At 43.5% G+C, this 26,706-nt stretch overlaps 1 protein-coding gene across 3 annotated transcripts; it reads right to left on the bottom strand.

Moving 5' to 3' along the window:
* Positions 1–1,421: 1,421 nt before the first annotated feature.
* LOC146268010 (semaphorin-4G-like) lies at positions 1,422–24,596 on the bottom strand. 3 transcript variants are annotated; one of them, XR_014768927.1, is made up of 16 exons: positions 24,493–24,596; positions 20,971–21,300; positions 16,849–16,997; positions 12,632–12,694; positions 12,285–12,383; positions 11,756–11,849; positions 11,568–11,681; positions 10,650–10,804; positions 9,915–10,090; positions 9,142–9,280; positions 8,044–8,266; positions 7,833–7,948; positions 7,584–7,738; positions 6,931–6,992; positions 3,894–5,904; positions 1,422–2,257 (listed from the first exon to the last, which is right to left on the bottom strand). XR_014768927.1 is itself a non-coding variant. In XM_084710282.1 (15 exons), exons 2-15 carry the CDS (start codon positions 21,092–21,094, stop codon positions 4,901–4,903), a joined length of 2,580 nt encoding a protein of 859 aa, XP_084566408.1. In that variant the 5' UTR covers positions 21,095–21,300; positions 24,493–24,596; the 3' UTR covers positions 1,422–4,900. The 3 variants fall into 3 exon arrangements, 2 of the variants coding, with proteins under 2 accessions (XP_084566408.1, XP_084566407.1); XM_084710282.1 differs by having other exon boundaries at positions 1,422–5,904; positions 7,677–7,738; XM_084710281.1 differs by having other exon boundaries at positions 1,422–5,904.
* Between the last annotated feature and the right edge of the window lie 2,110 nt (positions 24,597–26,706).

The following is a 26,706-nucleotide window of genomic DNA, read 5'->3' on the forward strand; positions in this document are numbered from 1 at the left end:
CAGCAAACTGTACTTCTTGTAATCATCAACTAGCTCATAATAACTATTACACACTTAAATTTGACAGGGCATTTTTGAAGTGCGCTTCCATAATCTTATGATTCATGTTTCATATGTCGTATTATCCAGTCCTGACTATTATAATCAAATAACATGTCAGCGGCCCATTGTATATGTGTGAGTGTATGTGTGGCCAATGGATCATCATTTCTCATCATGTCAATGCCATCTCTCCACCTTTGACAAATTGGCACTCACGTAGTAATGGGATACACAACATTGTTACTCCTACAGCAGTTTAGGTGACAAGCTGTGCATGACAAACACACATTGTTAGATGAACATTTAAAAGACATCGATCATACTCAGTTTGTGTAGACAGAATATTGGACCAAAGTATTAGGATTTGTCTCAGCTCACGAGTCATTGTCACCCTGACGGTCACCCCTCCATGCGAATAGCTGTGGGGAGACCAGCTGCAAGTGTGCCTGTGCATAAGTAATGAATGAATGTTTGTTTGTGTGTGTGTATCTGCGTGCATGTATTTACAAAACCCCTTCACAGCTCCAGCGACAGGCTTGGTCAAGTGAGAACAGAGGAATAATTAATGAGGTGGATGCTGGAGGGACATGAGAGGAAGAACAGATGACACCAATTTCTCCTCAGGGGCTCATCCACTTCTCGTCTTATCACTGCGCTCTGGGAAGGTTAGAAACCCTGGTGTATGAGTCCGATATCCTCACACACTTTAACTTTCCCTCCTTATGTTCCCTTAGGAGTCCCTGTCCCTCTATTAGCTGCTGTTGGACACCAAAGCCCCACCGAGAGACCATGGCTCCTGTCTCTCTGACCCAGTGTCCATGGAGCCTTGAGTGAGGCTGAGTGTCCATGCTCTTCTACATGGCCGGCTGTTGATCCACTACATATGGTGTACTGATGATGTTATGCAACTAGAGGCACTCAAGGTCTCTGAGATTCCAAGGTCCAGCACTGTGAAAACATGGCACTGTGTTGGAGTCTGTGAGTGTACAACAGCTGTTTTTCTTCTAGGAAACCACTTAGCACGCAGATCAAGTTGTTCTTGTTGTCATTACATCAGACGGTCACCTCTCTCTTCGATTTCACATGAAACATGATTTAACTTCTAGATAACGACTGAGATGCATGTCTGACTGGCCTGTCCTTCGTTCCTAAATATTACAAGCAACTTCTGAGGTACTGCCTTTACAGAGCTGTCAAACACCATTGCTGCATTCCAGGGACCTGGGCCTGATTCCAATATACTAGCAAACGGCTTCCTTTGCATAATGCCTAGTTCCCAGTTGTGTCCATTTCTTTGACAGTGTCTTCTGCACTTCTCTCTACTTGTATTCACTGATGTCACAAACACAAACACAGTTACTGAAAGAGACTAAGGCAGAGAGGATGAATCAAAGTTTAATTAAAATTTCTGTGTGAAATGTGAATGACCCACATATACAATAAGGGAGCAGCTGAAAGCCTTAAGAGAACTAGAAGACATTGAGTTCATTGGCAGTTTCTTGTATTCATCAAGTTAAATATAATGTCGTGCATAAACAGTCGGGGATGTTACTAAGCGAGCCAGGATGAGAAAGCTAATTTGAACAAAGTGAGACTAATCAAATCTAAATCAAACATGGTAAACGAGTGGTGAGAAACGTTTCTCCGCATGCTGTAGTCTATCGTGCCTCTACAGTGTATCAGACTAGTGCAACACCAACAGACAGAGACATACACACACCAGAGGGCCACACATGTGGCTTTCCAAAACAACAAAGTACAAAATGGCAAAATAAATAATTTTTTCCTTTCCTTTCAAGGAATACATAACCAGTGGGTCATCATCATTAGTGGTTTTAATATTGTGTTGACCAAGAGAAAAAGGGGTGGAGATGTGACACCTAATCAACCGTACTGATTAGAGGAGGAGGGGCGGAGGGATTTCTGGTAACCCTACGGAGAAGCATGCATATAAATACCCACAACGCCCTGCTGTCCTGTCAAAAACAACTGCAACATTGAGAATGATTTCCCCCTCTCCCCTGAACAAAGGATGCTGTGCTCAGGATGATCCTGCTGTCCAGCGATGGTTATGAGAAGCTGCTCAGCCCTCTCAGAGGGAGTCTTCTCTAGCCAGACCTCCCCCCGACGATCAGCTAATCTTGCAGGAAACGATAGATGCAGGGAGACAGAGATAGAGAGAGAGATCCCGTTTGACCAGCAACACTTCTCAGGCCTGTTGGAGGGAGAGAAATGAAGAGATGGCGAGGTGGAGAGAGGACGAGGGGAGAGAGCAACAGCGGAGAGAGAAAAACAGACAGAGAGACAACAAGTATGCCCAAATTAAAAAAGGCATCCGTATTCTGCTTCCCTTCCAGTTCTTGTTTTGATGTCTGTTGAGGACATGAAAAACAACGCGTGCAACGAGATGAAAGAGCTATAGTTAGCATCAGACCTGTCCCACTGAGCTATGTGCTTAAGCATCCACACAGGAATACACAGTATTAACTGTGTAAATAAAACTGTCAGCCCTTCTTAAATCTCTCCACCAGAGTGTGCGTTGATAGGGCGAGTGGACAAAAGCCTAATGAATGCAACTCAATCTGATAGTCGGTCAGCTTCTTCTGCTTTCATCTCTGAGATCAATGCCATCACCCTGCGGAGTTTGGCCCCCCAACCACCCAGTGTTGCAGGATCACAGCAGCGAACACAAATCTATCAAAACATCACATGCTGGTCCTGGCTCGTTTGATTGAATCAAGAGTTTGTGTACGTGTGTTTGTGCATGTGCGTAACGGGGAACAAACCGGTGTGTGTGGTTCAACGGCTGTGCTGACTGGTATGTTTGCAAACGCGTGTTTTCAAGTTGGTCCAGCATGCGAGGGTTCCGCTCCTTTTCAAGGGTCTAATGGAATACCAAAATAACACCATCTCTGGAGGCCATCTTATTGAGAGATAGCGGTCAAGGCTCTCTCTAGCACATCTCTTTCTCCCAGTAGGGATAGCAAGTAGAGGCACCTTGTGTGACCGGTCGTAATTAGCATAACTAAGAGAGGAGAGTGAACTCTCTCTGGACTAGCTTCTGGAAACGCAAACAGAGACGTTTGGAGAAGAAAAGTCAAGGAAGAAAAGATCAAGAAGATGTCGAAAATTGTGAGAACCCCAGCGAAAGATGAGAATGTATAAATTTTTTCGTTTAGAATTCAAGTACAGGAGGGACAAGACAAGGAGAACAGCGAGGCTGGGGACACCTGAGGTGAATCCGCCTCATACCTCGCAGACGCGCGCATCAGCCTCGCTACGTGTGTAACGTGCTGTGGTATTATCGTCCCATCTCATCCTCTGCCTGTAGCAATCATGTTGTCACGGCCTGCTCTACGGAATGTGTGGCTCTCTATTCTCTAGCAAGAAACACACCCACCTACTGGGTGATATGATTGGTCATCAGAACACTGTGGCCCTCCTCATCCCTCCCTAACTACTCTGGAGAGGACAGACACACAACATACCACAAACTGGTATTTAACCGAGCCCAGACCATTACCCAAACCTTAAATCTCAACTGTGAGAGTATGACTCAGAAAGTTCCTTCCAAATTGTCTGTCTGTGATGACTGTGGCCGTGTACGGCTGCTGTAGCAGTGGCTATTCAAAGGTTCATTAGAGAGCTGACATCTACACTGGTGTCTAACAACAGGATATGGCTGAATGAATACAGTGTGATGTTTTAACTGAGTTGGGATTGATTTTTATGTTTTTTCATTGAAATATGCGTGTGGGACAAGGGTGGGTTCGGAGACTTTTAATCTAAGTGCTTGGCTGGCAGCTTGCCTGTGAGGAACAACGTGCTTCCGGGGAGTCAACACTGCTTACCTCATGATGTTCCTTAGCGGCAACCTAGATAGTGCCCTAGACCTGGTTCTTGCGTTGTTGGCTCTTGACTGTGCTTGTGATGTTCAGTCACACAGAATTCCTCTCGCGCTTGAAGCGTCTGTTGGTGCATCCCCAAATATTGTAGGGAAACACTGTAACAAGGGTTTCACAACCAGCTTTTAAAGTGCACCAAGACTGTTAATACTGTAAATGTTCTTTACAAAATAAACACATTTTTTATCACGTAGTTCCTTTAGCTGTGTCCTGGTTTGAGAGAGGCCTGTTAATATCTATGTACATATTTTGGCTGTTACTGAAGTTCGTTTTATCAACAAGTAGTTTGTGGCACCTTAGAATAAAAAAATGTTCCGTATGAAGTCTGTTTAAAATCATGTTGACTTTAAAATAAAAAGAAAATTGCCTCCATTTTTAACACATTACGTGTGCTTGATGCCCAGTTTTGTTCTCATGGACATAACATTCCATTCCTAAAGTGGGGTTCCCATGGTCAGCGTTAAGGTACATGTGCGTCATTCTGCCCAGGATAGACAGATTGACCCCCAAACGTCCCTTCTCCAGGGGGTTCTCTAGTAGAGTATTGACCTGGACTGAGCCTTATTGACACTGTGCTTGCCTGGAGTTCTGTTGAACTGAGGTAGATTTCCACAGTCTCTTATTGGCAAGCTTATCTTTCGTGAGCCACCTTCATCTGGCTTTTCAAAGTTGGACGGGGAACTGTGATAGGACACTGGGTGTACAGGGAAGGTCATGTACAGTGTGAATGGGACTCTTCTTGTGTGTGTGAGGCGTTAGTAAGTGTCCACATTTCAAAGTCAAAAATCTCAACAGGACAAATGTCCCCTCCGTGAAGGCAATCTGCCCGGATGGCAGAATGGAATGGATATAAAGTCTGGGCTTCAAAATAGGCACTTCAGCAGCAGTTGGAGTCAGTTCAGTCCTCCAGTCACCAGGGCACGCTAGCACCAGGAGAGCGTCTTCTCCTTCCCCTACACGGAGCTCTCGTCCGGCGTGGGCAGCAGCTGAGTGTGTTTCCTCTTCTCCAGGATGCGGTTGAGCTCCTCTGTGAAGGAGTAGAAGTGAGGGGAGGTGGCGTCGGCGTCGCCCTGCCTCAGGAGCACGTAGCTGTTCCCGTTCATTCTCCGAAGGACGCTGGGCAGCGTGGCCGACAGGCCGGCCGGGAAATCGCACCCCGGGGTGGACGGCTGGGGCGGCGGGGGCAGGGGCGGGGCCGGCGGAGGAGGATCCTTATTGGGTGACGAATGCCCCTCCCCTGGGACGATCTGGAGGAACCCTCCGTTCGATTGCTTGGCGGCGCCGTTGCAGGTGCCGTTGCCGTTGCAGTGGCTGGAGATGGTCTTGAGCTCCAGGTGGGAGGAGCTGCGCTGATGTTTCCTGTTCCTGTTGTGTCTCTTCCTGTCTGGGTAAGCGGCGGAAGCGGCCCGTAGGGAGTATTTCCCCCTGCGTCCCGCCCGGAGGCAGAAACCCACATAGAGCAGAACCACGGTGAGAACCAGACACAGCCCCCCCAGGATGGTGATCAGGGACAGGTACATAGCTTCCATGTTCCTGGGGGAGAGCAGCTCCGAGCGGGGGGGCAGGGGGGCTGGGGGCGGTGGCAGGGGCCTCTCTGTAGAGGCAGGCTGGGTGGGTAGAGGGGGAGTGGTGAAGGTGCCATCCTCGTCAGTGTCCGCGGTCAGGACGACGGGCGGAGGGGGGGGCAGGTCCGAGCGCACGATGACGTTGTAGGTGATAACGGCGACGCGGACGCCGTTCTCGAGGGAGTGGCAGGTGTAGAGTCCTGACTGTTCGGCCCGGGCCTCGATGATGAGCAGGCCGTCGGTGCCGGTCCTGAAGCCTGAGTCCAGACCGTAGCCCTGTAGCTCCTGACCCTCCAGGGTCCAAACTGGGGTTGCCAGGTTGGAGCTAAACTCACACTGGAGCAGCACGTCGTCTCCCACCATCACGGAGCGATGTCGGTGCATGACCAGGTCTGCAAAAAGACAACCCAGATTAATTGAGACAACAATTCTAAAACTTGTTACAGCATCTTAAACCTGGGAAACGTGTGTTGAAGTTCTTTTGATGACAAATGTTGCACTGTCTAATCAAAAGTGGTCGATGGATAACCAAGATGACTGTGCCGAATGGGAATAATAATCCTATAAAGACCTGAGGGATCATAAATTGTGAGTTTGAGATTGAAATAGTGTGTGGTGTCAATAAAGCTGCTTTTTATAGAATATAAAACAGTTGTCTCAGGAGAGATTTGCTAAATGTGATAAGAGCTACAAAATAATGGTTGTGCGGCAGAAACTACGCATAATCAGCTTTTTAATATTTCTCTCAAACCATGTCATGATGTTGAGACATACCCTATAAATAATGTGAACATTCTATCTTTAGTTCTCAGTAAAGCCTGTTTTAAACAACAAAGAATCTTTTAACACTGAGATACAGAGTGAGAAAGTGACACAGAGAGAGAGGGATAGAGAGAGAGAAACAAAGACAAAAAAAGTGACGGGGAGAAGGTCAGTCGGAAAGTGAGAAGCATTGACATTAAGATAAAATAACGTATTGGTGAGCAGAAACAATAAAGGGAAATCAAACATGTAGGATTCATCTTTAAAGTACATGTACGACTGGAAGATCTAAGTTCATAACAACAGCACTTGACAACTACAATTAGCAAGTTGACTAAAATGTAAATGTAAAAGGAGAAAAAGGAGAAAAGGGAAAAAGGAACCCCAACCCTAAAATTGAAACAGAAAAGAACAAAACATACATTTTAAGGATAGAGGAAGGAGGGAAGGAAGGATAGAAGGAAGGAAGGTAAAAAGGCAGGAAGGACACTAGAAAACGAAAAAAATAAAAAGTAAAGAATAGAGAAGGACAACAGAGACGATAAAGAAGACATAGAGAGAAAGAAGTTGAAAAGAGAGAAAAGATGGAGACAGATCGGAGAGCTGTGTGGAGGCAGATTAAAGAGGGGAGAACATGAAAGGGGTGAGAAGCGTACCGTCTCCTGTGCTGTTCTCACAGCCCTTGTTCCCATACTGGATGTCCTGGATCAGATAAACCCTGCAGATAGAAGGATAGAAATGATCCATCCTAGATCTATAGTAGTTGTACTGTTGGACTACAGTAGGTATAGATGTACAGGATCCACACATCTATTTCCACCACCCTATCTGCAACAATATCACCAGAACACTTGGAAGATGACTGTCCACCCCCAACATTGTAAACAGCTAAAACTACCCTTCAACCACCAGTTATACAAAGCAAAGCTTAAAAGGAAACACATTCATGTAATGTTCAGTCGCAGTCGAGAACCAAACATTTTCAACTTTTCAACTGATTTTGCAACTATTCTGAATGCCGGGATAGACAAAAGAAAGAGAGATGGAGATACACAGAGTAGATGGTTAAATTAAATCAAACTGACACAAGGGTACCAGCAATAGTCCAATCAGTCTCTCCCTTGCTATGTTTCTATTTCTGTCTGTTTAATTCTAAATCGCTGTTTAATTCTCTATCCCCTCTCTATTCCATTCTCTCTCTTTATCTTTTACCATATTTCATTGTATATCTATCTCTCTCTCTCTCTCTCTCTCTCTCTCTCTCCCCCCCCCCCCCCCCACCCACACACATATACGCACACACGCTAACCTCTCATTGTGTGTTTGTGTGTCCACACACTCCTCCCCATCCCAGGCGCAGAGCGGGTCCCTGGCGAAGACACAGTCATAGCAGGAGGTGTACCTGAGGCAGGTGGAGAGGGGCAGCTGCACCACCCCAGAGGAGCCTCCGGCATACACACTCATCTGGAGGGCAGGGGATAGGGACCATGTGAGTGCGTGATCCTTCCTGTTTAAATACACTTGAACAGTCAGACGCCAGAGGTGTGTCTTATTGTACCTGCGCGGAAGAGATGACGAGGCTGTCGACAGGCTGCGGTTCTTCAAACAGCTGCAGTTCCTCTATGATGTGGAGATGACCTTTGACCTCCACTGCCTTGTGCAGCCAGCCGTCGTCTACGAGACAAACGGTACGTGACGCTAGTGTCGCTGACAGAACGCACACACGCGCCGACACAATGGCAACCAGACACGCGCGCGCACACACACACCTGTCCCCATGAAAAGCATGGGATACGCCTCCCCATCCAAGGCCTCGACCTTGTGAGCAGCCATCTTGGTGTAGTCTGTGGTCTTTCTGAAGAGCAGGGGACGCCTGTCCGCGGGCCGGACCTGCTGGGCCATGAGAGGGTGCCTCCTCACAAAGTTCAGCACATCATCCGGCAGAGCGTTGGAGGAGTTGATGCCTCTGGCTCTCAGCTGGTTCGTTATACACTGGCGAGAAAGAGCGAGGACGGAGAGAGAGCGAGGAGAAGAGGAGAAGTGAGCGGAGTGCGGGAGACAGGGAGGGAGGGAAGGAAGAGGCGAGGGAGATTTGTCTCGTGGGTACGGGTGGAGGACAGAGAGAAGGAAGGAGAGATGGACTACAGGGATGCAGGGATGCAGTTGGCTTGGAGGAGGGTACCATCCCTCTGCCATGCATTAAGAGAAATAATGTACTGGTGTGCTGACATGTAAGAGGCTTAGCTCTCTACACCTGACTAAGGGAACAAGTTCTCCGACTTTGTCCTCTTTAGGATGACTTTACTCAACTCGGCTAAGGAGCTTTCAGGCTGCCAGACTAAGACTCCAAAGCCAATTCTCTATTTCATTTCACAGTCAAGCAGAAAGTTCAAATTAAGCCTTTTTAAGTGTCAGAGCCACAGTCGATCAAGACTCCATCCGCTAATGATGTCACGGCTCCGGGTGGCCTAATAGCGCTCCACTACCTTATTCTGTGGGGCGTTAATCGCCATGGAAATGGGTTTCAATGACTTAAGCCAGTTCTGTTTGAGCCCCTTCCTATAGTGCTACCACTCCAACTCCTTATCTCTGTGCCTCTATCAGTCTCTTTCTCCCTCTCTCCATCCGTCCTTCTTCTGTTATCTGTTCTTAGCTGCGGCCATCTGACAGTGTGTGTAGGGGTGGGGGTGGGATGGATGGACTGGATGGGAAGATTAGGGAGCTCTGATGCACCCCATTACGAAGAGCTTACTGGTTGTCCTGACTTCAGAGGGAATAGCTCTAGAGATGTGTGTGTGTGGTGTCTGTGTGTGTGTGTGTGTGGGGGGTGTGTGTATATGTGTTTGTGTTGTCCGTGTGTGACTCACTGATCCAGGACGTGGTTCTGGGACCTTCCCTGAGTACTCGCTCCATTTGAAGTTCTGGTGCTCCATGTAGGGCCCCTGGAAGGCTTCCTGGACCTCGGCTAAAGAGAAGCGACACACAGCCGACGCCTTTACGTTTTTCCTACACGCACACAAAATGCAAGGACACAGCAACAAAGATCTAAGTGGTTACCAGCGAACAAGCATAGTGTAGCTCAACATGCTCTCACGCACACGCACACGAGCACGCGCAGTGAGAAAGGCCAGAGCGTCGGCCAGGCACAATAACAGCAGTAAACCTACAGTGTTGCCATAGAGACAGCGGGGAAATAGATCACAGACTAACCTAGTGGAAAGAGAGAAAAAACGGAAGAAGAAAGAAAGAAAGAAAAGAAGGTGGCAGGGGTGGGGGGTGCCCGGGTTGTGACAAAGAGAAATGTACAAAGCTAATCAAGAGAAGTTACACGTCATTTCTGAAAAGCGCAGAAGACAGGAGATGGAATGGAGAGAGGGTACAGAAAACTGAGTGGGCGTAAAAAAGAAGAAGAGAGGAGAACCTCTGAGTGGGAGAGGGAGAGAGGCGGCAAATGTTTAAACTAGAGGATGATGGGGGCCCCTCGAGGGGAACAGAGAGAAAAGGAAGCGAAAAGGAGAGCGACCGGGAGATCACAGCTGAGCTATTAAAGAACTCAGCTGAGAGTACGGTCTCTGCTCTGTTGTTAGTGCCAAGCAACCCCCTCCCCCCAGTCTCCACATCGAATGTAAACACCCCTCACCACTCCAGGCCGAAGATGCCGTAGAAGAGTGTGTCCTGGGGACTGGGTCCGTGCAGTGCGAACACACTCCTCAGAATGTTGAAGTGGAATTCGTATTCTGGCAAAGAACACACCAGCCTGGCCTTTAAGAAGGACGTCCATCTCTTCTGCAGAGTCAGAAGACCCCCCTTATCCCCCTGAGAAAGAGAGAGAGAGTTCAGGGACACAGTGTGTAAATGTGAGTGTTTGTGTGATGCCTAGCAACAGCTTGGTTCTGTCGAAAGCCCATTAAGAGTGATATTGAGAGAGGAGAGGTACACAGTGCATGTTGAGTGTTCCCAGCAGTCAAGTGTGTACCTGTTGTGCGTACCACCTGGTTGAAGGACTCGTGGGTTAGGAAGTGTAACTACATTGAACGCACATGCAAACACAAACACACACCCATAGGCAAAGCCAAAGGACATCAAAACACACCTTTCTTTAAACTGGAGCAGAATAGCAGCTAGTCTCAAGGTTATATTTGATCACATACTTTGAAAACAGCAGTAATTGAGGCCATCCAACTTGTTTTCTAATACACCACAATCTTATGATCTGATGTTTAATTCAGTTCATTCATTTCAAATGGTCTCTTTCAGACGCGATTGGGTGTTGGCAAGTTCCCTGAGAAGAATATAAATGATAAGAGGCAATAACCCACCAACTACACTGCCACCCAACCCCAAACAGAGCAGATTCCTTCCCCCCACACCTCACCTTACACACCCGGGCCACGCGGGCCACCTTGTTGTTGCTGTACGTTGGCATCTGCTCCTGGCTGTTCTCAGTGAAGAAGAAGTAGATTTTATCATCGTCTCCGGTGGCACTGCCCTCGCTCTCTCTCACCAAGGCTGAGCCCACAAAGTCAGCCTCTGAAAAGCAAGAATGAGACTTTATCCTCAGAACAGCTGCTACTGTTTAAGGACCCCAGACCCCAAGATATAGGGACTTTGCTAGCCTGTGTTAACAAATTATATTCTTTCTTTCCATCCATCTATGTATCTATGTATCTATGTATCTATCTATCTATCTATCTATCTATCTATCTATCTATCTATCTATTGTAGCCAGAAACAAGCTGGTTAGTAAGCATACTCTAACATCCTAAGCCAGGGGCGGACTGGCCATCAGGGATACCGGGGGAATCCCCGGTGGGCCAACGGTGTTGGGATGGTCCAAAATATCGTCCTACTTCTATCACTAACCGGCCTTCCCTCTGACATCGCTAGCATCTCATACTATTCCGTATTACACAGCTTGATAACGTATTTTGCTCCAAGACCTCCAATCCCTGACTGAGATTTATACTCTTCCTTGCGATCTGTATTCACACTCATGGTGCCTATTTTTCGAAAATGTTATGAAGTGTCTTCTGAAATGTGTTCTTACGGACTTCGGAATTTCAACGTAAGAAATGAAACATATATGATGTCATTTCTTTGTAATCATCCAAAATGATGTTAAGTGTATGGGTATTTTTCCAAGTAGGCCAATGACTGGTCGATACGTACGATGCATTGAGTGGGCAATGCGCAGTGTATTGAGGGGCCCCACGCCGTTTACTGAGTGGGCCGGTCTGACAGAATAACCCCCGGGCCACTTTTTTCCCCCAGTCCGCCACTGTCCTAAGCTCACCGTGTAGCCAGCGAGTGGGAGCGTCCTCCGTCCTCACAGTAGGGGAAGGGGAGTTACGGCGGATGTCTGGAAAGCTCCGGAACTCATACTGCGAGGCAGTGTACACCTGCTGGTCTAAAAGACAAACAATTAGTTCATCCAGTGATTCATCTCAAGAAGTCGCAGACATTTGAAAGTGTGTTTGGTACCAATAATGAGGCTGGTGTAGCCTGTAGCAGGGTCGTAGGGACACTTCTCTCTGCCCTCCTCCAACAATGATGACATCTGGAAATTTTCCTCATCCTAAAGAGAGAGGGAGATGTGCCAACAGGTTAGGACTTGTTCCAGAGCTTAGGCGCCATATGATCTGGCAAAAAGGTTTGTCAGTTATGCTAAAACATTCTCTTTTCATAGATTGTTTTATGTCATTTTCTTAAGCAAAGAAATGTGAGACCAGTGCAGATTAAAAAAAAATGTATCCAACTAAATGTTTACTACAAATTTTCTTTTGTAGTAATTGACGAGTCAAAGTCATACTGAAATAGCTCAAATACAATCCCATTGTGAGTGAATCATAGATTAGAGTAATTGATGTAGTATTCTGTTGCAAGTATGACAATGAGGACATATTGAAAAAAAATACTTGTTTGGAATATATGTATATATATATATATATGTATATTGCCTAAATGACTAAAGGTTAAAGGAATAAATAACATAAATGATGGACGGTCTTACAATGTATGCACAGAGGGGGCTGAAGGCATGGGTCCCACACATGTAGAGATGAGTGGAGTTGAACCTCTGGAGAAGGCGAATATGATTATAACACTCCGTCTGTTAGAGAGAGAGAGCAAACATCAGACACGTTCAGAGAGAGGGAATGAGACATTGCTAGATGAAAGAGGGAGCATAGAAGGAGGCAAGGGAAATGTAGAAGAAAGCAAGGGGGAGGGTGAAATGTATTACAGTACAGAGAGATACACAGGCATAGTACTTACAGTGAAGAGAGGGAAAAGGAAAAAAGAATTAAACATTAGTGCTTTTACTGTCATGGTGAGTCGAGTAAAAAGACCCTGACCTACCTTGTTGTCTTTCCCCTTGGTCAAACATTGCTGCATCTGCTCAGATGAAGCCTCCCATTCAATCTGACAGACCAGACAACACACAAGAGCTCAGTTAATAACATTACTTTAGAAACAGTCATACTTTCCCTGTATGTTTTTTTTTTCAAGACAACATATTACACTTGAGCATTCTTCTAGCATTATATATCTATGTTGTTGAACAGTACAATACATTAGGTTTTTATGGCAGGGTGTATCCAGGCATCAGGTATAGCAGCTTATCAGGTAAAAGGGGCATGGGGTTTTCTAGGCCTTTTCCAATCATTAAGGACCAGAAGTTTTTATCATGCACAGTGCAACAATAACAACAGGATCTCAAATTGAACATGCAGAAAAGGTCAGTTTCTGAGGTTATAATTTGTAGTGCATATTGGTTCCTCACACTTCTTGAATTGTAAGACACATTTCTCAGATAACGGTATGTGCTCGGATGCCTTGTCCTCAGTGTGGGGATTAAGACCAAATGGGTTCTTGCAAGTTTTATAGATTTATGATGGTTTCAACATCTTAAAACTCTTCAGAACAATCACCTCTCTAAACAGAAATCTATATACAAGATCAACACTTTAGAACATCTGAGCAAGTGATGGATTTAGTATTTTTAACAAAAATAAATGTTATTGCTAATGTACATACATTAATTGAGGTATGCTTACCTCAAATGTAATTGCAATATTGGGTAAACATGCAGAGACTCATTATTCCTTCTGACGGCAGCTTTACTGTACAATGTATCCATGGGACTTTGTGTGTTAGTAAGGGAGGGGGGTTGGGCTTTGACTGATTGGGTGAATTCAGTTGATGAGTGTGTGAGTGTATATAATTAGGTTACTGAGATTTACATGAGATAGATTTTTTTTGTAATTAAGTTATTTAGTTATTAAATTTAAATGTAATTTTGCTGCTAGTCATGTTAATCTTGTTTTTGAATAATTGTTTTGAATGGTAGTTATTCTAGTTAATAATTGGTTTGTGTGAGTATGCAATTTGGATGCTTTAGTTTGGTTAATAAGTAGTTGACTGCGTGATTCACTGTGTGCCTACTAACAGCTGGAAGGGGAAGGGAGGGGCCTATTTGTGAGTGGGTATGTAGTATTAAATGTTTTATGTGTTTGTTTTCGCATTTTGTTCTGCCACTCACATGCCAAGTTCCCTTGTTTTGCAAGGACAATAAATGATGTTGAATCTTCAATTTTAAATTGTAAATACTATGCCATCTAATGGCTGGTTCATTCAAACATCTTCATGGAGGAGGGGATAAGACATTCTCTTATTCAATTGCAATTGTGCCTGAGGACTGAGCACAATCCAAACACAGCCACTCCTAAGAACAGGAGTCAGGTATAAAACCCTATGACCAACTCTGAACTTGGTCTTCAAGTCTTGAGACCTTGTCTTGTTCGCAAAGCACTCGGTTCAGGCCTGGCCTCTCAGACCCTCTAGGCTCAGGCCTCCAGTTTCCATTTCTGAACCCATCTCTAGCACTGAGAGAGCCACTGCTTCTTCAAGACCCTAGTCTTGACCCTGCAGTGAAACAGATCACCAGTACCAAGTCTGCCTGACAAAACTAGGTAGATTAACAATGTTCTTTGAGAGTCTTAGAACACAGAGCTGTCTTCTTCACTGTCCAGTGGATCAACCGTACACAAAGGACATCAGACTGCACAAAGGCCAATGGACTCCTGGCTTCACCTAGCCTGATCAGTCAGTGTTGCCCAATTGGAACAATACCTCATTAACAACGCAACTACGCATACAATCCTCAGTGCAATTGACATTTTGCATTGCAATGTTATGTGTTTCCCTCATATCTCAGATCATTTATCGTTATATTTGTTCCATATTTGGACAATTATTATTGCTTAAACTAATCTGTATTTACATTTAGTCATTTAGCAGACGCTCTTATCCAGAGCGACAAACAGTAAGTACAGGGATATTCCCCCGAGGCAAGTAGGGTGAAGTGCCTTGCCCAAGAACACAACGTAATTTGGCACAGCCGTAAATCGAACTGGCAACCTTCAGATTATTAGCCCGATTCCCAAACCACTCAGCTACCTGACTCCCACCATGTTTATTTTATGTTTATTCCTGGTTCTCTTCTATTAGTTTGATACTGTACTAAAACCCAGTGAAACCAGTTGTTGTGTTGTCTTATCTTTCTTATCTTAAATGCCAGAGTTCTTTTCTTCACCATTGACTAGCTGCTAAACACTGTCCCTGTCCCACCCCCATCCTCAGCAGTTAAATGTGAAGAGCTTGCTTTGTTCTTCAAGAACAAAATAACTTTGATCAGAGCTAGTATTATTAAAAGTGGGGTCAAAACTGACATCAGTAGATTCTGCAACATAACCATGAACACATTTACCTGTATCACACTTAGTGAACTTTCCAAAATTGTCAGAGAATCTAACTCCACAACCTCAGATATTGATCCTATACCCACAACATTCTTTAAGTGAGTGTTTGATAGTGTCTCAGGTCCGGTGCTAGAAATTATAAACACATCTCTTAGAACTAGCGTCTTCCCAGATGCCTTCAAAACAGCTGTTGTAAAGCCCCTATAAACAAATTGGATAATAGTCTACTTGCAAATTACAGACCAATATCAAACCTTCCATGTATAAGTAAAGTTCTGGAAAAGATAGTTTTAGTCCAATTAAATTATTTTCTTGAAGAAAATAACATCCTGGAAGTCTCGCAGTCAGGTTTCAGGAAATATCACAGTACTGAAACTGCTCTCACCAAAATAATTAGCGACCTCAGACTAAACTCTGATGCAAATAAAGTCTCTATCCTTATCCAGCTAGATCTCAGTGCAGCATTTGATACCATTGATCACAACATCCTGATCAGTAGACTGGAAAAGCTTATTGGGTTCACGGATAGTGTATTGAACTGGATAAAATCATATATCACAGGAAGGAAGTTTTATGTTAGTTTAGGAGACCATAGGTCCAAAAAACATGAGAACTGTGGGGTTGCTCAAGGAAGCTGCTTGGGTCCATTACTTTTTTCTCTTTATATGTTACCACTCGGCGACATAATCAGAGAACATAACATAGATTTCCATAACTATGCGGATGACACACAACTATATATATCCACTGAACCCAACTATGCAACGGCCATAAATTCCATTACCAATAAGCAAATGTTTGCAATAAACAAATGGATGAATGATAACTTTCTTAAATTAAATGAAGAGAAAACCAAAGTCCTATTATGTGGCCCCAAATCCAAAAGAGAGATGCTTATTAAGAATCTAGGAGGCTTAACCCCCTGTCTTAAACCAGAGGTGACGAGTCTTGGTGTAATCCCAAGAAAACCACTGAAAGATAAACTCATTCAAAATTCTGCAGCTAGATTATTAACCAAAACTAAAAGGAGAGAACACATTAGTCCTGTCCTAGCTACTTTACACTGGCTCCCTGTCACTTTCAGAATTGACTTTAAGGGTCCTTTTCCTCACATACAAAGCTCTACACGGACAAGGACCTAGCTACATTGCTAACTCCCTTATAAACTAAACGCAGCTAGTTTCGCACTGCAATCATCAAATGCAGGCCTATTACAGGTCGCAAGAAGCAGTCTCAAGAAGATTGGTCATTCGGCCTTTGGTAATTACGCCCCAAAACTATGGAACAAATTACCCATGAATATTAGGGAAGCAAACACGCTAGACATTTTTAAAAGACAGCAAAAAAACCTACCTTTTTACCGAAGCATTTAAGTAATTTTATCTCAGAAGGGTTTTACTACTTTTATTAGTTATATTATTGTTGCTATTTTAATTATGACTTTTATCACTTGTATTATTGTTTTTATTGATTTTATGTAAAGCACCTTGAGCTACAATTCTTGTATGAAATGTGCTATATAAATAAAGTCTTACTTACTTACTTACTTACTTATCTTCATCAGACAAACATGGGTTCCTCTAATTACAATAATTAATCTAAATCTAAATCTCTGGTTGAAATCAGCCTAATCAATATTGTTAGCTTTAAAATCCACCTTGGTAATTATGTAATGATAATAAATGAGTGAATTGCTTAGTAATATGAATAATTACATTACACAGCCTGTACTACACTACATACTGTATCTCTCTATCACACACACAGACAAGTACACACACACACACACGCACACACACACACACGCATACTCACAATTCGAGCTGTGTTGGCTGAGATGTCGGTGGCATTGAGGGCGAACACGGCCCCCCGGGCCCCCACATACAGAAGACCCCTGTCTTCTTCCAAAAGAAGAGTACTGTAATTGACTGTCGACCACTGGAAACGCCTGCATCCCTGTAGACCTGAGAAGAGGAGAGGAGAAAGTGGTGTTTTACATTTTGCAAACACATATCATCCTCTCTATGCTCTCACTGCATGAGTGTGTGAGTTTGTACATGTTTAAGATAGCAGTGACAGTATAAATTAACCCACATCTCTCCCTTAGACACACAGACACACACACACATTAGTCTGATTCTAAGTCAGCTGTGTGACATTGGTTGTAATTGCCACACATGCAGCTAATCAGAAAGACAGTAAATATGACACATTGGCCAAGAACAAGGAAAGCAAAGACTTCAGGGTACCAGCTAAACCTCCAAGGTACTAGCTATGGAATTGGTGTATAGTCTACTGCTGTATAACTCTTGCAAAATTCAAAGAGTTTGTTATCTCGCTCACACAAGTAATTCCGAAATGTAGAGACTGGCTTCACCATGTAGGTGGAATAACTGCATAATTGATTAAGTGGCTGATGCCTATAACCAATTGGGTGCTCTACGGTAGAAAATGGGGTTGCGTGAAAATAAGTTATTAACTATGCAGAGATTACAGTAAGACAACCTAAATTCATGAGACTGCGATGGAAGTTCACCTATGTGGAGATAAGAAAATATATGATTAATAATAGGGATTGCGACATCAAGAACCGAGTTGAAGGATCCGTGGCTGTCAAAGCATCTTTATTCTCAAGAAAACCTGAGCAAAGAAAATCCAGGACTTCAGATGGAGTTTGGAGGGATAGAGGAATGTCTGGTACCTCTGTGAAACCTACTCCGTGGCAATCTTTGCGTAACTACAAAAACGTACCATAGGTGGCATGGAAAAATATAAAATGTCAGGAACTTTAAAGTTGCGTCACACAAGAACCGGGACATAATTTTGCCGGTAGAGAGGAACTCCCTGACCTGCTCCTGAATACACACGAAAATACTACAGTAAGATAACAAGGCAATTTACTGATGGTCTACTCTCACACTTAACGACCCTTTACTATGGTTCAATATCACAAGGAAGAACTCCTTAAGAAACCCCTGACACAGGGTTTAAAGAGAGACATCTAAACATATACTGAACCAAGACCCAGCATAATGCAAACATGACACAAGCTGGAGTAACATTTCAAGTACTCTGACTCAAACAGATACAACGACAGGGCAGCTTAACATCAACACTGAGAGCCTGGACCAGCACAACCGAGACAACCAGCAGCTCTTAAGCTCAAACAACTGCCACAGGACTAACGTAACAATGACGTAAGCAACCCAGACCGTGGACAGAACCTTATCCTTCAACACCCATGCTCCAGGAGTCTCTTTGTATACGTAACTCACAGAAGAAAGACAATGACGAGCACACATACGTGGACCCACACCAATTATGTTACACCTCTGGGCCATAAGAAGAGAAAGGACAGGCTCCATTGTAGACTAGAGTTTCAGGTCCTGGTTAGATGCAAACATGCTCACATACACAAACAGAGTGCTCTAACTGAACCAAGCCCTGGCCCTAAATTTGCTGAAGCTAAGCTAGTCAAAAAGCAAAGTTCTGCCCCTAAACATTTAAATTGACATTAAATGTATTAAGTTACAGATGTCCAAAGTGACATGTAAACATGTGTAAACATTCCTGTCTAGAGCATAGTTGAACAGTTACAGTATACATACCATAGCATAGTTTAACTATTCTACAACAACTTTGCGGCCGAAGAGCATATTTTTCAATCCTTCCCGCCACTATCTCACTCCGCCCTAGTGTGCAATGACAGAGGCCACAGCCTTATGTGCTCAGGGCAACTGGAGCTATGCCCCTTGTAAGAGGAGACAACCTGAGCAGCGACAATCCATGTGTTCCCAGAGGGTGTAGCACTGAGAGTGATACACATAAGAAAATATATTCTACAAAAACCCCAGAGGTCTCAAAACACCTGTGGGTACATATAAGTCCTAAATATGAGAACATGGAGTTCATCCAGTCCTGAAGGGAGGTAAGCTTCCTATTCTTCTGGACTTTGGATCAAGGAGAGAATAAAGGATCAACATTTGACGATCCCATCCCAACAATGGACTATTCCAACTGCTACCAGTTGACGGTACCACAGAATCAAAGCCTAGACCATCAGGAGACAGCTTCTTGGGCCAAGCTTTTAGGCTTATGAACAAATGCCCCCGTTCCCCCTTCACATATCTATAGTATATTTTATTCTATCTTAAGTTATTTGTATTATTATTTATCTTTTACCTATCATCTTCAACTGTGCTGTCAGGACAACCCAATTTAAGTCCATATTTCTACTATTTGTATACAACTGGGTGTCAGAACTTAATTGACTTATTGATTGGATATAATGGTCAGAGGTTCACTAAGGTCAGAGACCAATGACTGATGTTAGGTTATTTCCTCCAGGAACACTTATTGAGTGACTTGTTGCACTTGTTGGTTAGTTTTTAACTGATTTAACTACTTGTACTCGCTGTAAATTATATTATTGTTGCTTGCTTTTCTACAGGTACACTTTCACTTTTGAGGTTCATGTTGTTTAATTTGTAATTTGTTTAACTACATGCTCTTATGTTTCTTCCTATTGGCACTGATTTGCTTTTCACAATGTATGCTTTATGTTTTGGTTACCCGCAATGTTTTTGGGGCTATCTCGTTGTTTATGATCATTGACCTATGCACTTTTGTAAAGATGTCTCTTGGAAGTCGCTTTGGATAAAAGTGTCTGCTAAATGAAGTCATAATGCGGACCACAGGCATACGTAGCAGTAATAAGAAATCATGCAAGAAAGGGTTTGTTTATCCCTCCCTTCTCACTGCGTGTTCTCCATGTTTCAGTTCTCTTCCTTAAATCCCCATGAACACCCCACCTCCCCTGACGGCTTTCACAGGTTCACATCCCTAAATCTTCCCAGACAGTAAACCTGCAGTCTGATCTGTGTGAAGAGACTGGCATGTAGAGTATGTCAGACCGTAGCGTATAGAGGAGTTTCAGCAGATTATTAGCAGGTGAGTTTGTGTGCATGTACACTACAACAAACAATACTCTTTAGTCAACTGCCTTAGGTTGCTAGGAGACACTCCCATGCAAGAGATTAGTCTAAAGTTTGCAGATGGAGGGAACTCTGAGAAAGGTAGAATAACAAAGACAAGGACTGGGAGAAGACAGGAGAGGGAAAGAGAAAGGGAAGAAAGAGGAGAGCTAGAGAACAAGGAGAGAGTTCATGAGTAACAAAAAGGAAAAGGATATAGGGATTTGAGTATAGGGGTGCTGACGGGACAAATTAGGTGTGTAGGTCGACTTTGAAACAGGTGAAATCAAACTTGTGAGAGGAAGAAATGCAAAGAGGAGGAGAGAGATAAAGGGAGTGGTATATAGATTGAGAGGAAAAGAACAGGACAGTGTTAACAGTGCCTGCAGGAGGGGAGGAGAGCTTGCACTAATGTGATCTCATAAGGGAGTAACAAACCACTGGCAGATTTGCGTTCAAATTCCAACGGACCACATGAGCAGTAACGCGGGCACACAGACATACACACATGTGCACACACAAATGCACACAAAACACCAACGATAAGAAGCAACCCAGATTGTGAAATCAGGTATGTACCTGGCATACACTTTTGATAAATACACTGAGAGTGAAATGCACGGATAAAGAGAGACAGACTGAAATCGAGAGAAAGATAACCCTTTTCATACAGTACAGTCTGTCCAACTAAAAATTCCCATACAACCACACAACCAGATAGTTGCCATGGTAACCATCACGGTTGCCACCTCCCTTTGACAGTACCAACCCTGTCAGCGGCTCCCGCCGTAGATATCTTATAATTCTACAATAGTCCACTACCTTAAAGCTACGTATCATTTGTGTTCCATAGCCCATGGCTTGTGGCAACTTCAGATACAGCATTACTGCCAAGTCTAATTGCCATCCCACATTGATAACGGGTCTGCAGGTGAGCCAAAGAGACTGGGAGGTGTGCACTCACCACTGATGGGCACTGTGACCCGGGGGCTGACGTCCAGGTCCAGGGGGGGGCTGAAGGGGTAGCCCCCACCTGCACACACACAGCAGCTCCACAGCACAACCAGGGACCAGTGAGTCACACACATCTTGACTGTCAGGCCTGAGGGTGCCTCAAAACACACACACACACACACACACACTCACTCACTCAATCGACTTAACATATACACATGTATATCCTCACACGTAATCACTTCTACAAACACCCACAAGAATCAGCCACACTCACACACACACACACACGGGTAGGCAGGCTCTTCTCTTCATTCTCTTAGGTGGGGGCGGATTCCTTCTGGAGAGAAAGCACAAGCAAAGACAAACAACGTTAGCCCTACGTTGACCAGACAGAGAGACAAAAGAGACAGAGAAGAGAAAAGACAACAAACCCAGTTACGAAGACAACAGCATAACATTTGCTCGGATAACCTCTAAATACAAAACAAACAAAGAACAATGTCAGCTCTGTCAGTTCTGAGAGGAAATCTGGGGCCTTTAGCGTCAGCAGCTAATATAACCATGTGAAAGGGTTTTAGAATGACACACTAGAATAGGGGAAAACAGTATACACAGTATACCGTTTATGGACAGGGATAAACCTCTGGTATACAACATCTGTCAAGATGCCAGTATCACACTGAACTGAGAAAAATGCATTAATCCTTGAACAGAGTGGCATTTGACAGGGTGCTGAAGATGAGATTTACAGATGGGGGAGTGAAGGAATGGAGACGAAGAAGAAGATAAGGAAGGCGTTCTCTGGAAGTTGTAACCGGACTCTAGAACAAGCCGCATCTGACGCCGCCTGGCTGAATACAAATGATTGCCTTCTCTTTTTTCTTGCTCTATCCTCTCCCTCTCTTTGTCTTGCCTTCCCCTCTGTCCTAAACTCACTCTCTTTCTCTGCTTGGTCGCTATCTTGCTCTCCCTTTTCTCTCCCTCCTTTCCCTCTCTGTATAATAACTGCCCAGTCTGTGATGAGCATATAAACACAGTGACATATCCGTCAATAAAACAAGCTAACACTGCTCACAATGACCATGAAGAGAACTCAAAACTTATGCAAACAAAACTGAGCACAGCGCTAACACACCTGAGAGCAATAAATTCCACAGGGAGAAATAACATAGTGACAGACTATGCTGGATGAAGGTAAGAGAAGAGAGAGAATACAAAAAGAGGAATAACAGTCATTGTAGCAGGAAGATAGAGAATCCCTGTGCACAAGGCACAACAGAAGCACTAGAATTACATTGCCAGGCACATTTTGAGGAGCATCCCATAATTGCCTCATTTAATTTAGAGAAAAGGAACTGATATCTCAATTTTTTTTCTTACTCCCTTTCTCCACTACACAATATCTACTGCTTCAGAATGCTCTCCCAATTCTTGATGTAAACACACACACACACACACTCCCTCTCTCTTTCCATAAAACAAACTCTCCAAGAAAGGAGTCTGCCTCCCGCTCAACATTGCAGAAAAAAGACCCTTGTTCTTGTTCTGAACCACAAACACACACACACACATTAACAAGCATATTCACACACACGCACACATGCACAGTCACACACTTATACACAGCTGTGTGCATGGACAGAGGCCTGTTGAACCTCACGCCAGAATCTAAACAGCTCTACAGTGCCGGCACCATGACAACAGTTTCCTCGGCTGTTGTCTTAACCCCTATAGCAGCCCAGGGCTCCCACCAGAGGAGCGCACAGGTGCAGACATACACATAAACAACATAGATCAGGGATGCAAGAACCACAGCTGCATACATGGAAGCCAATGTTCCCATTCCCCACCCTAATGATCTTGGGTCTTCTAAGACGTTCTCAATGATCATGCCATTACAAAGAAAAGAAAAAATCTGAATTGAAATTGCCTGAATAAATGAAAACATTTAGATGAAATGAAATGAGAAAGCGCAGGGTCTTCCCCAAGCTGCACCAGCGGTTAGGAGATCTTTATCAGTCGGCTCAGGGAGATCCTTGTCTGAAAACCCAGGCTGAATAAGATAGCCCACTGGTGGGACAGGACAAGATATCTCAATACTTAGAGGGCCCAGGCTCTGACAACTAACTTATTTCGATTTGATGAACAGTATAAACAGTCAATTTCAGTGTGTGTGTGTGTGCGCACATCTGTTTTAGAGACCAGGGTACACATTGAGTGTGGCACTAGAAAGGATGGCAGTAAATACCATTGCACTAGTGGATCCCATTGCATTTGATTATAAAGGGCAAGGGATGTCTTCTGTCTACTGTATTTTGTCAGGGACAAACGAGAACAAACTACTGAATGTTAAGCAAACAATCTCCCAACCTCTGTCTGTCTCGTGCAAATCCACTGCATTATACCATAGAGTGTCATAGTCTCAACATAACGGGACACAATGGACACTATGTTTTTGCCGATTTACAGCATCACAACTGAGTTATGTGTGTCCAGATGTGACAAAAAGCATGAATGAATGATCAATAGACACAGCAGACAGTTGAGAGAGACAATAGGAATGTCAGAAATTATTGGTGTGGAATTAACCGTTTGTAATTAGTTAATTAAAGATTTTTTCCTTTACAAAGTCAAGGAAGTTCATCACAGACAACTCTGGCCAGATGCTTGAGAGTACAAAGCTCATCAAGATCAGACATTACATGGCTTTCCTGATTACACCTGTTCCTTCCTTTAAAGACTAATAAAGGATCTGACATCAATCCATAAGAGTTGGTGGAAAACCTAGCATTGTACCTTTGCCCTCTCCTCTCTCTACTCACCAGTGTTGTAGATCAGGTGATCTGATGACAGCACTGCACATACAATACATGTATGTGTTCATTTGCTACAATACATGTATGTGTTCATTTGCTACAATACATGTATGTGTTCATTTGCTACGTACGACTTTTTAATTCAACATAGTTCATCTGTTAAACAATAAAATTAGAGCTTAAACCAAATGTTATTTTATCTAATTTCCAGGGATTAAGTCATTGCACACACAATACTGATGATGATTCCAGATGTTGGTGGCGTGTGAGGAATTAAGGATTTGAAGATAGTGAATCAAGATTTTGAAATAAATAATTATTTTAATCGCTTTGGCCCTATATAATAGCGTCACAAATATTAAAACATTTTGGGTCTAACAGCAACTGTTATACTGTCATAGTTTCTACCCTAACCCTTGAACAAGATCATACCGCTCACGCATCTGAAAACTTGAAATTACTTGACATAAAGATACTTAACAGCAGCCTAAACAACGTTTCTGTCAACCTCACTTTTGGTCATTAACGAGTGTCCCCCCGGTCACCTGCCCATTGTCTTTCTATAGCCACATCTACCGGAGTCTATAATATGTGGGCTACAGCAGCAGGTAGCCAGACCTTCACAAAACGAATCACAGGCTACTAACAGCCGCAGTACCTAAAGTCCGGCGTCTTTTCCTGAAAATATAATGGAAAATCAGAAAATGTCTTACGGTTTTGAAAGTCCCAGTGCACTGAGCTCCCGGTGAGTGGACTTTCACCCTGTGGTGAAATAGTCGTTTCTTACTGTCAAAAGAGAAGTATTGCCTCTGCTGTTCTGCAATCCTGCTCTTTCCGTCACAGGTGGACACGCCCTCTCATGAATATTCACTCAACTGTATGTGCTTCCCAGCGGGATGATAGTCATTTTAATCAATAGTAATCAACATTTCACAATATAACCCAAAGTCTGTTGAACGTTTGTCTCTGAAAAGTTATTTTTCATTCGTGACCATAAGCCACTGTTACCTATGGTCACGTTAGAGATTGTGAGAAAAAAATCTACCAGTATTGTATTTTCCTGTAGGTTCCCCCAACGCAATACAAGTACAATCTCAATGACGCGTTTTTCTAAAGGTAGCGGATTACTGACATCTGCTGTCTGCAGAGCGCATTACACCCAACAGTAAGAAAGGTTTGACTTTCCACGGGTTTATGCATAATAATTTTAAAGCATACAGTACGAAAATACAATACATTTTGCAGGGAGTTTACTCCATCCTAACAGCATGGAAAGAAAATCAAATGCATTTGTTTATAGCCCTTTTTACAAGCAATATCACAAATGGCTTCACATATACGCCCATAGAACTGCACCTAAACCAACCAAAAATGGTCAGGGCTGGGAAGCGTCGGACCAGCAAAGTATAGCAGGACACCCAGGTAGGTACAGGAAGTGACCGGGACCTCTCTGTGGTCCATCATAGGAGACCGACGCCCAGAATTGTGTTTATCCATGCAAGTACTGCAATATTGTTTTTTTAAGGGGAGTAATCGATTTTAGTATAATTGTGCAACATACCATTGATCTCCTTGGTACAAATGTTTTACACAGGTTTATAGAGTCACAAAACTGTAATTTGTTCTTTCCGGTTTGCTGTTTTTCTCTATGGGTCTTCCATAGGCGCTGGAAATCAAAACAATGCTGTCTATTTTGTTAAAAAAAGTCAATTAAAATAGGCCTATGTATTGTTTGTTTGTGGTCCGAAATGCATCAATTGGGTGTGCTTTGCCTTCGGCAAGGGCACAACCTTTGTTCTCTCACATATATTTTTTAAAAATTTTCAAATCAAATCAAATTTGATTATTTATTTCAAAGGTACTTTAGGGTGGGAGATGATTTGCAAAATATAGACCAGAATCTCTAAAATCGCTAAATAAGCTAAACGCTGTTGCAAGAAAAATCCTACTCCCCTTCTAACTTTTACATTTTTTCAACTAATATCAAAAACCTTTTATGGCACACTTTAGAGGACATGAGGAGCCACCAAAATACTTTTGGGTCGTGTCAGATCTTATAGCCCCAAGATATGGGGGGGGGGGAGGAGGATTTTGGCAGGTATGAAAACAGTCTTGCCAAAATCCTAAATCCTGTGGATTTCTCTGTCTCTCTTGCTCTTTTTACCATGACAAAAAAAGATTTTTTTTTTTTATTAATGACAGAAATTCAAACTAGTATTGAACTACAAGAAGCAAGAAAGTCGCAAGCCTTTAATAGAGTTTTGTAATGCTTTTGATGGGACATTTAGGTCCTAGAGATGTGGTGACAACAGCTTCACAGAGGGGGCTCAATTCGATTTTTTATCAATTCCTAGCAGCGCCCCTGATCATCTGATACATGAGCATGTAAACTACGTTTTCATGATGTGGTAGATGTTTCGGACGTCGTCTTGACTTGGTATAAGCTTGAATCCTGCACACCCGGAGAACCTGTGGAAAAAGGCCACCGTCTTCATGCCACAACAACACATTCATTCCCACAACAGATTGCAGCCGCATGGTAGATATCCTAGATTCTGAACATTTTGTGGAGTACGATTCTCCCGTCAACAAAGTGTGTACAGCATACCACACCGGGGAGATCATAACGTGGTCTGGGAAGACAACCGGTAGGTTGAGGTTGAACATGGGATAGTAGTGATTTTTTTTGTGGTGTGTATAGTTGAGCAAGAATAGTGAATGGTTTTAAAGATAAAGTACCTTGGCAATCAGAAAAAAACTGTAATCACAGGCTCATTTGTCTGGACAAATGAGTATGGACAAATGAGGAAAAACGTTGTATAAACATACACAAGGCAAAATACTAAAACCAACTGATAAAATGTGACAAATAAACCACTTTGACTTTGACAATCTCTCTGTCCAACACCACACCCCCTACATGTGCA

This window comes from Hypomesus nipponensis, chromosome 11, assembly GCF_054491055.1.
Source record: "Hypomesus nipponensis isolate SF chromosome 11, ASM5449105v1, whole genome shotgun sequence".
In the NCBI taxonomy this organism is placed as follows: domain Eukaryota; kingdom Metazoa; phylum Chordata; class Actinopteri; order Osmeriformes; family Osmeridae; genus Hypomesus; species Hypomesus nipponensis.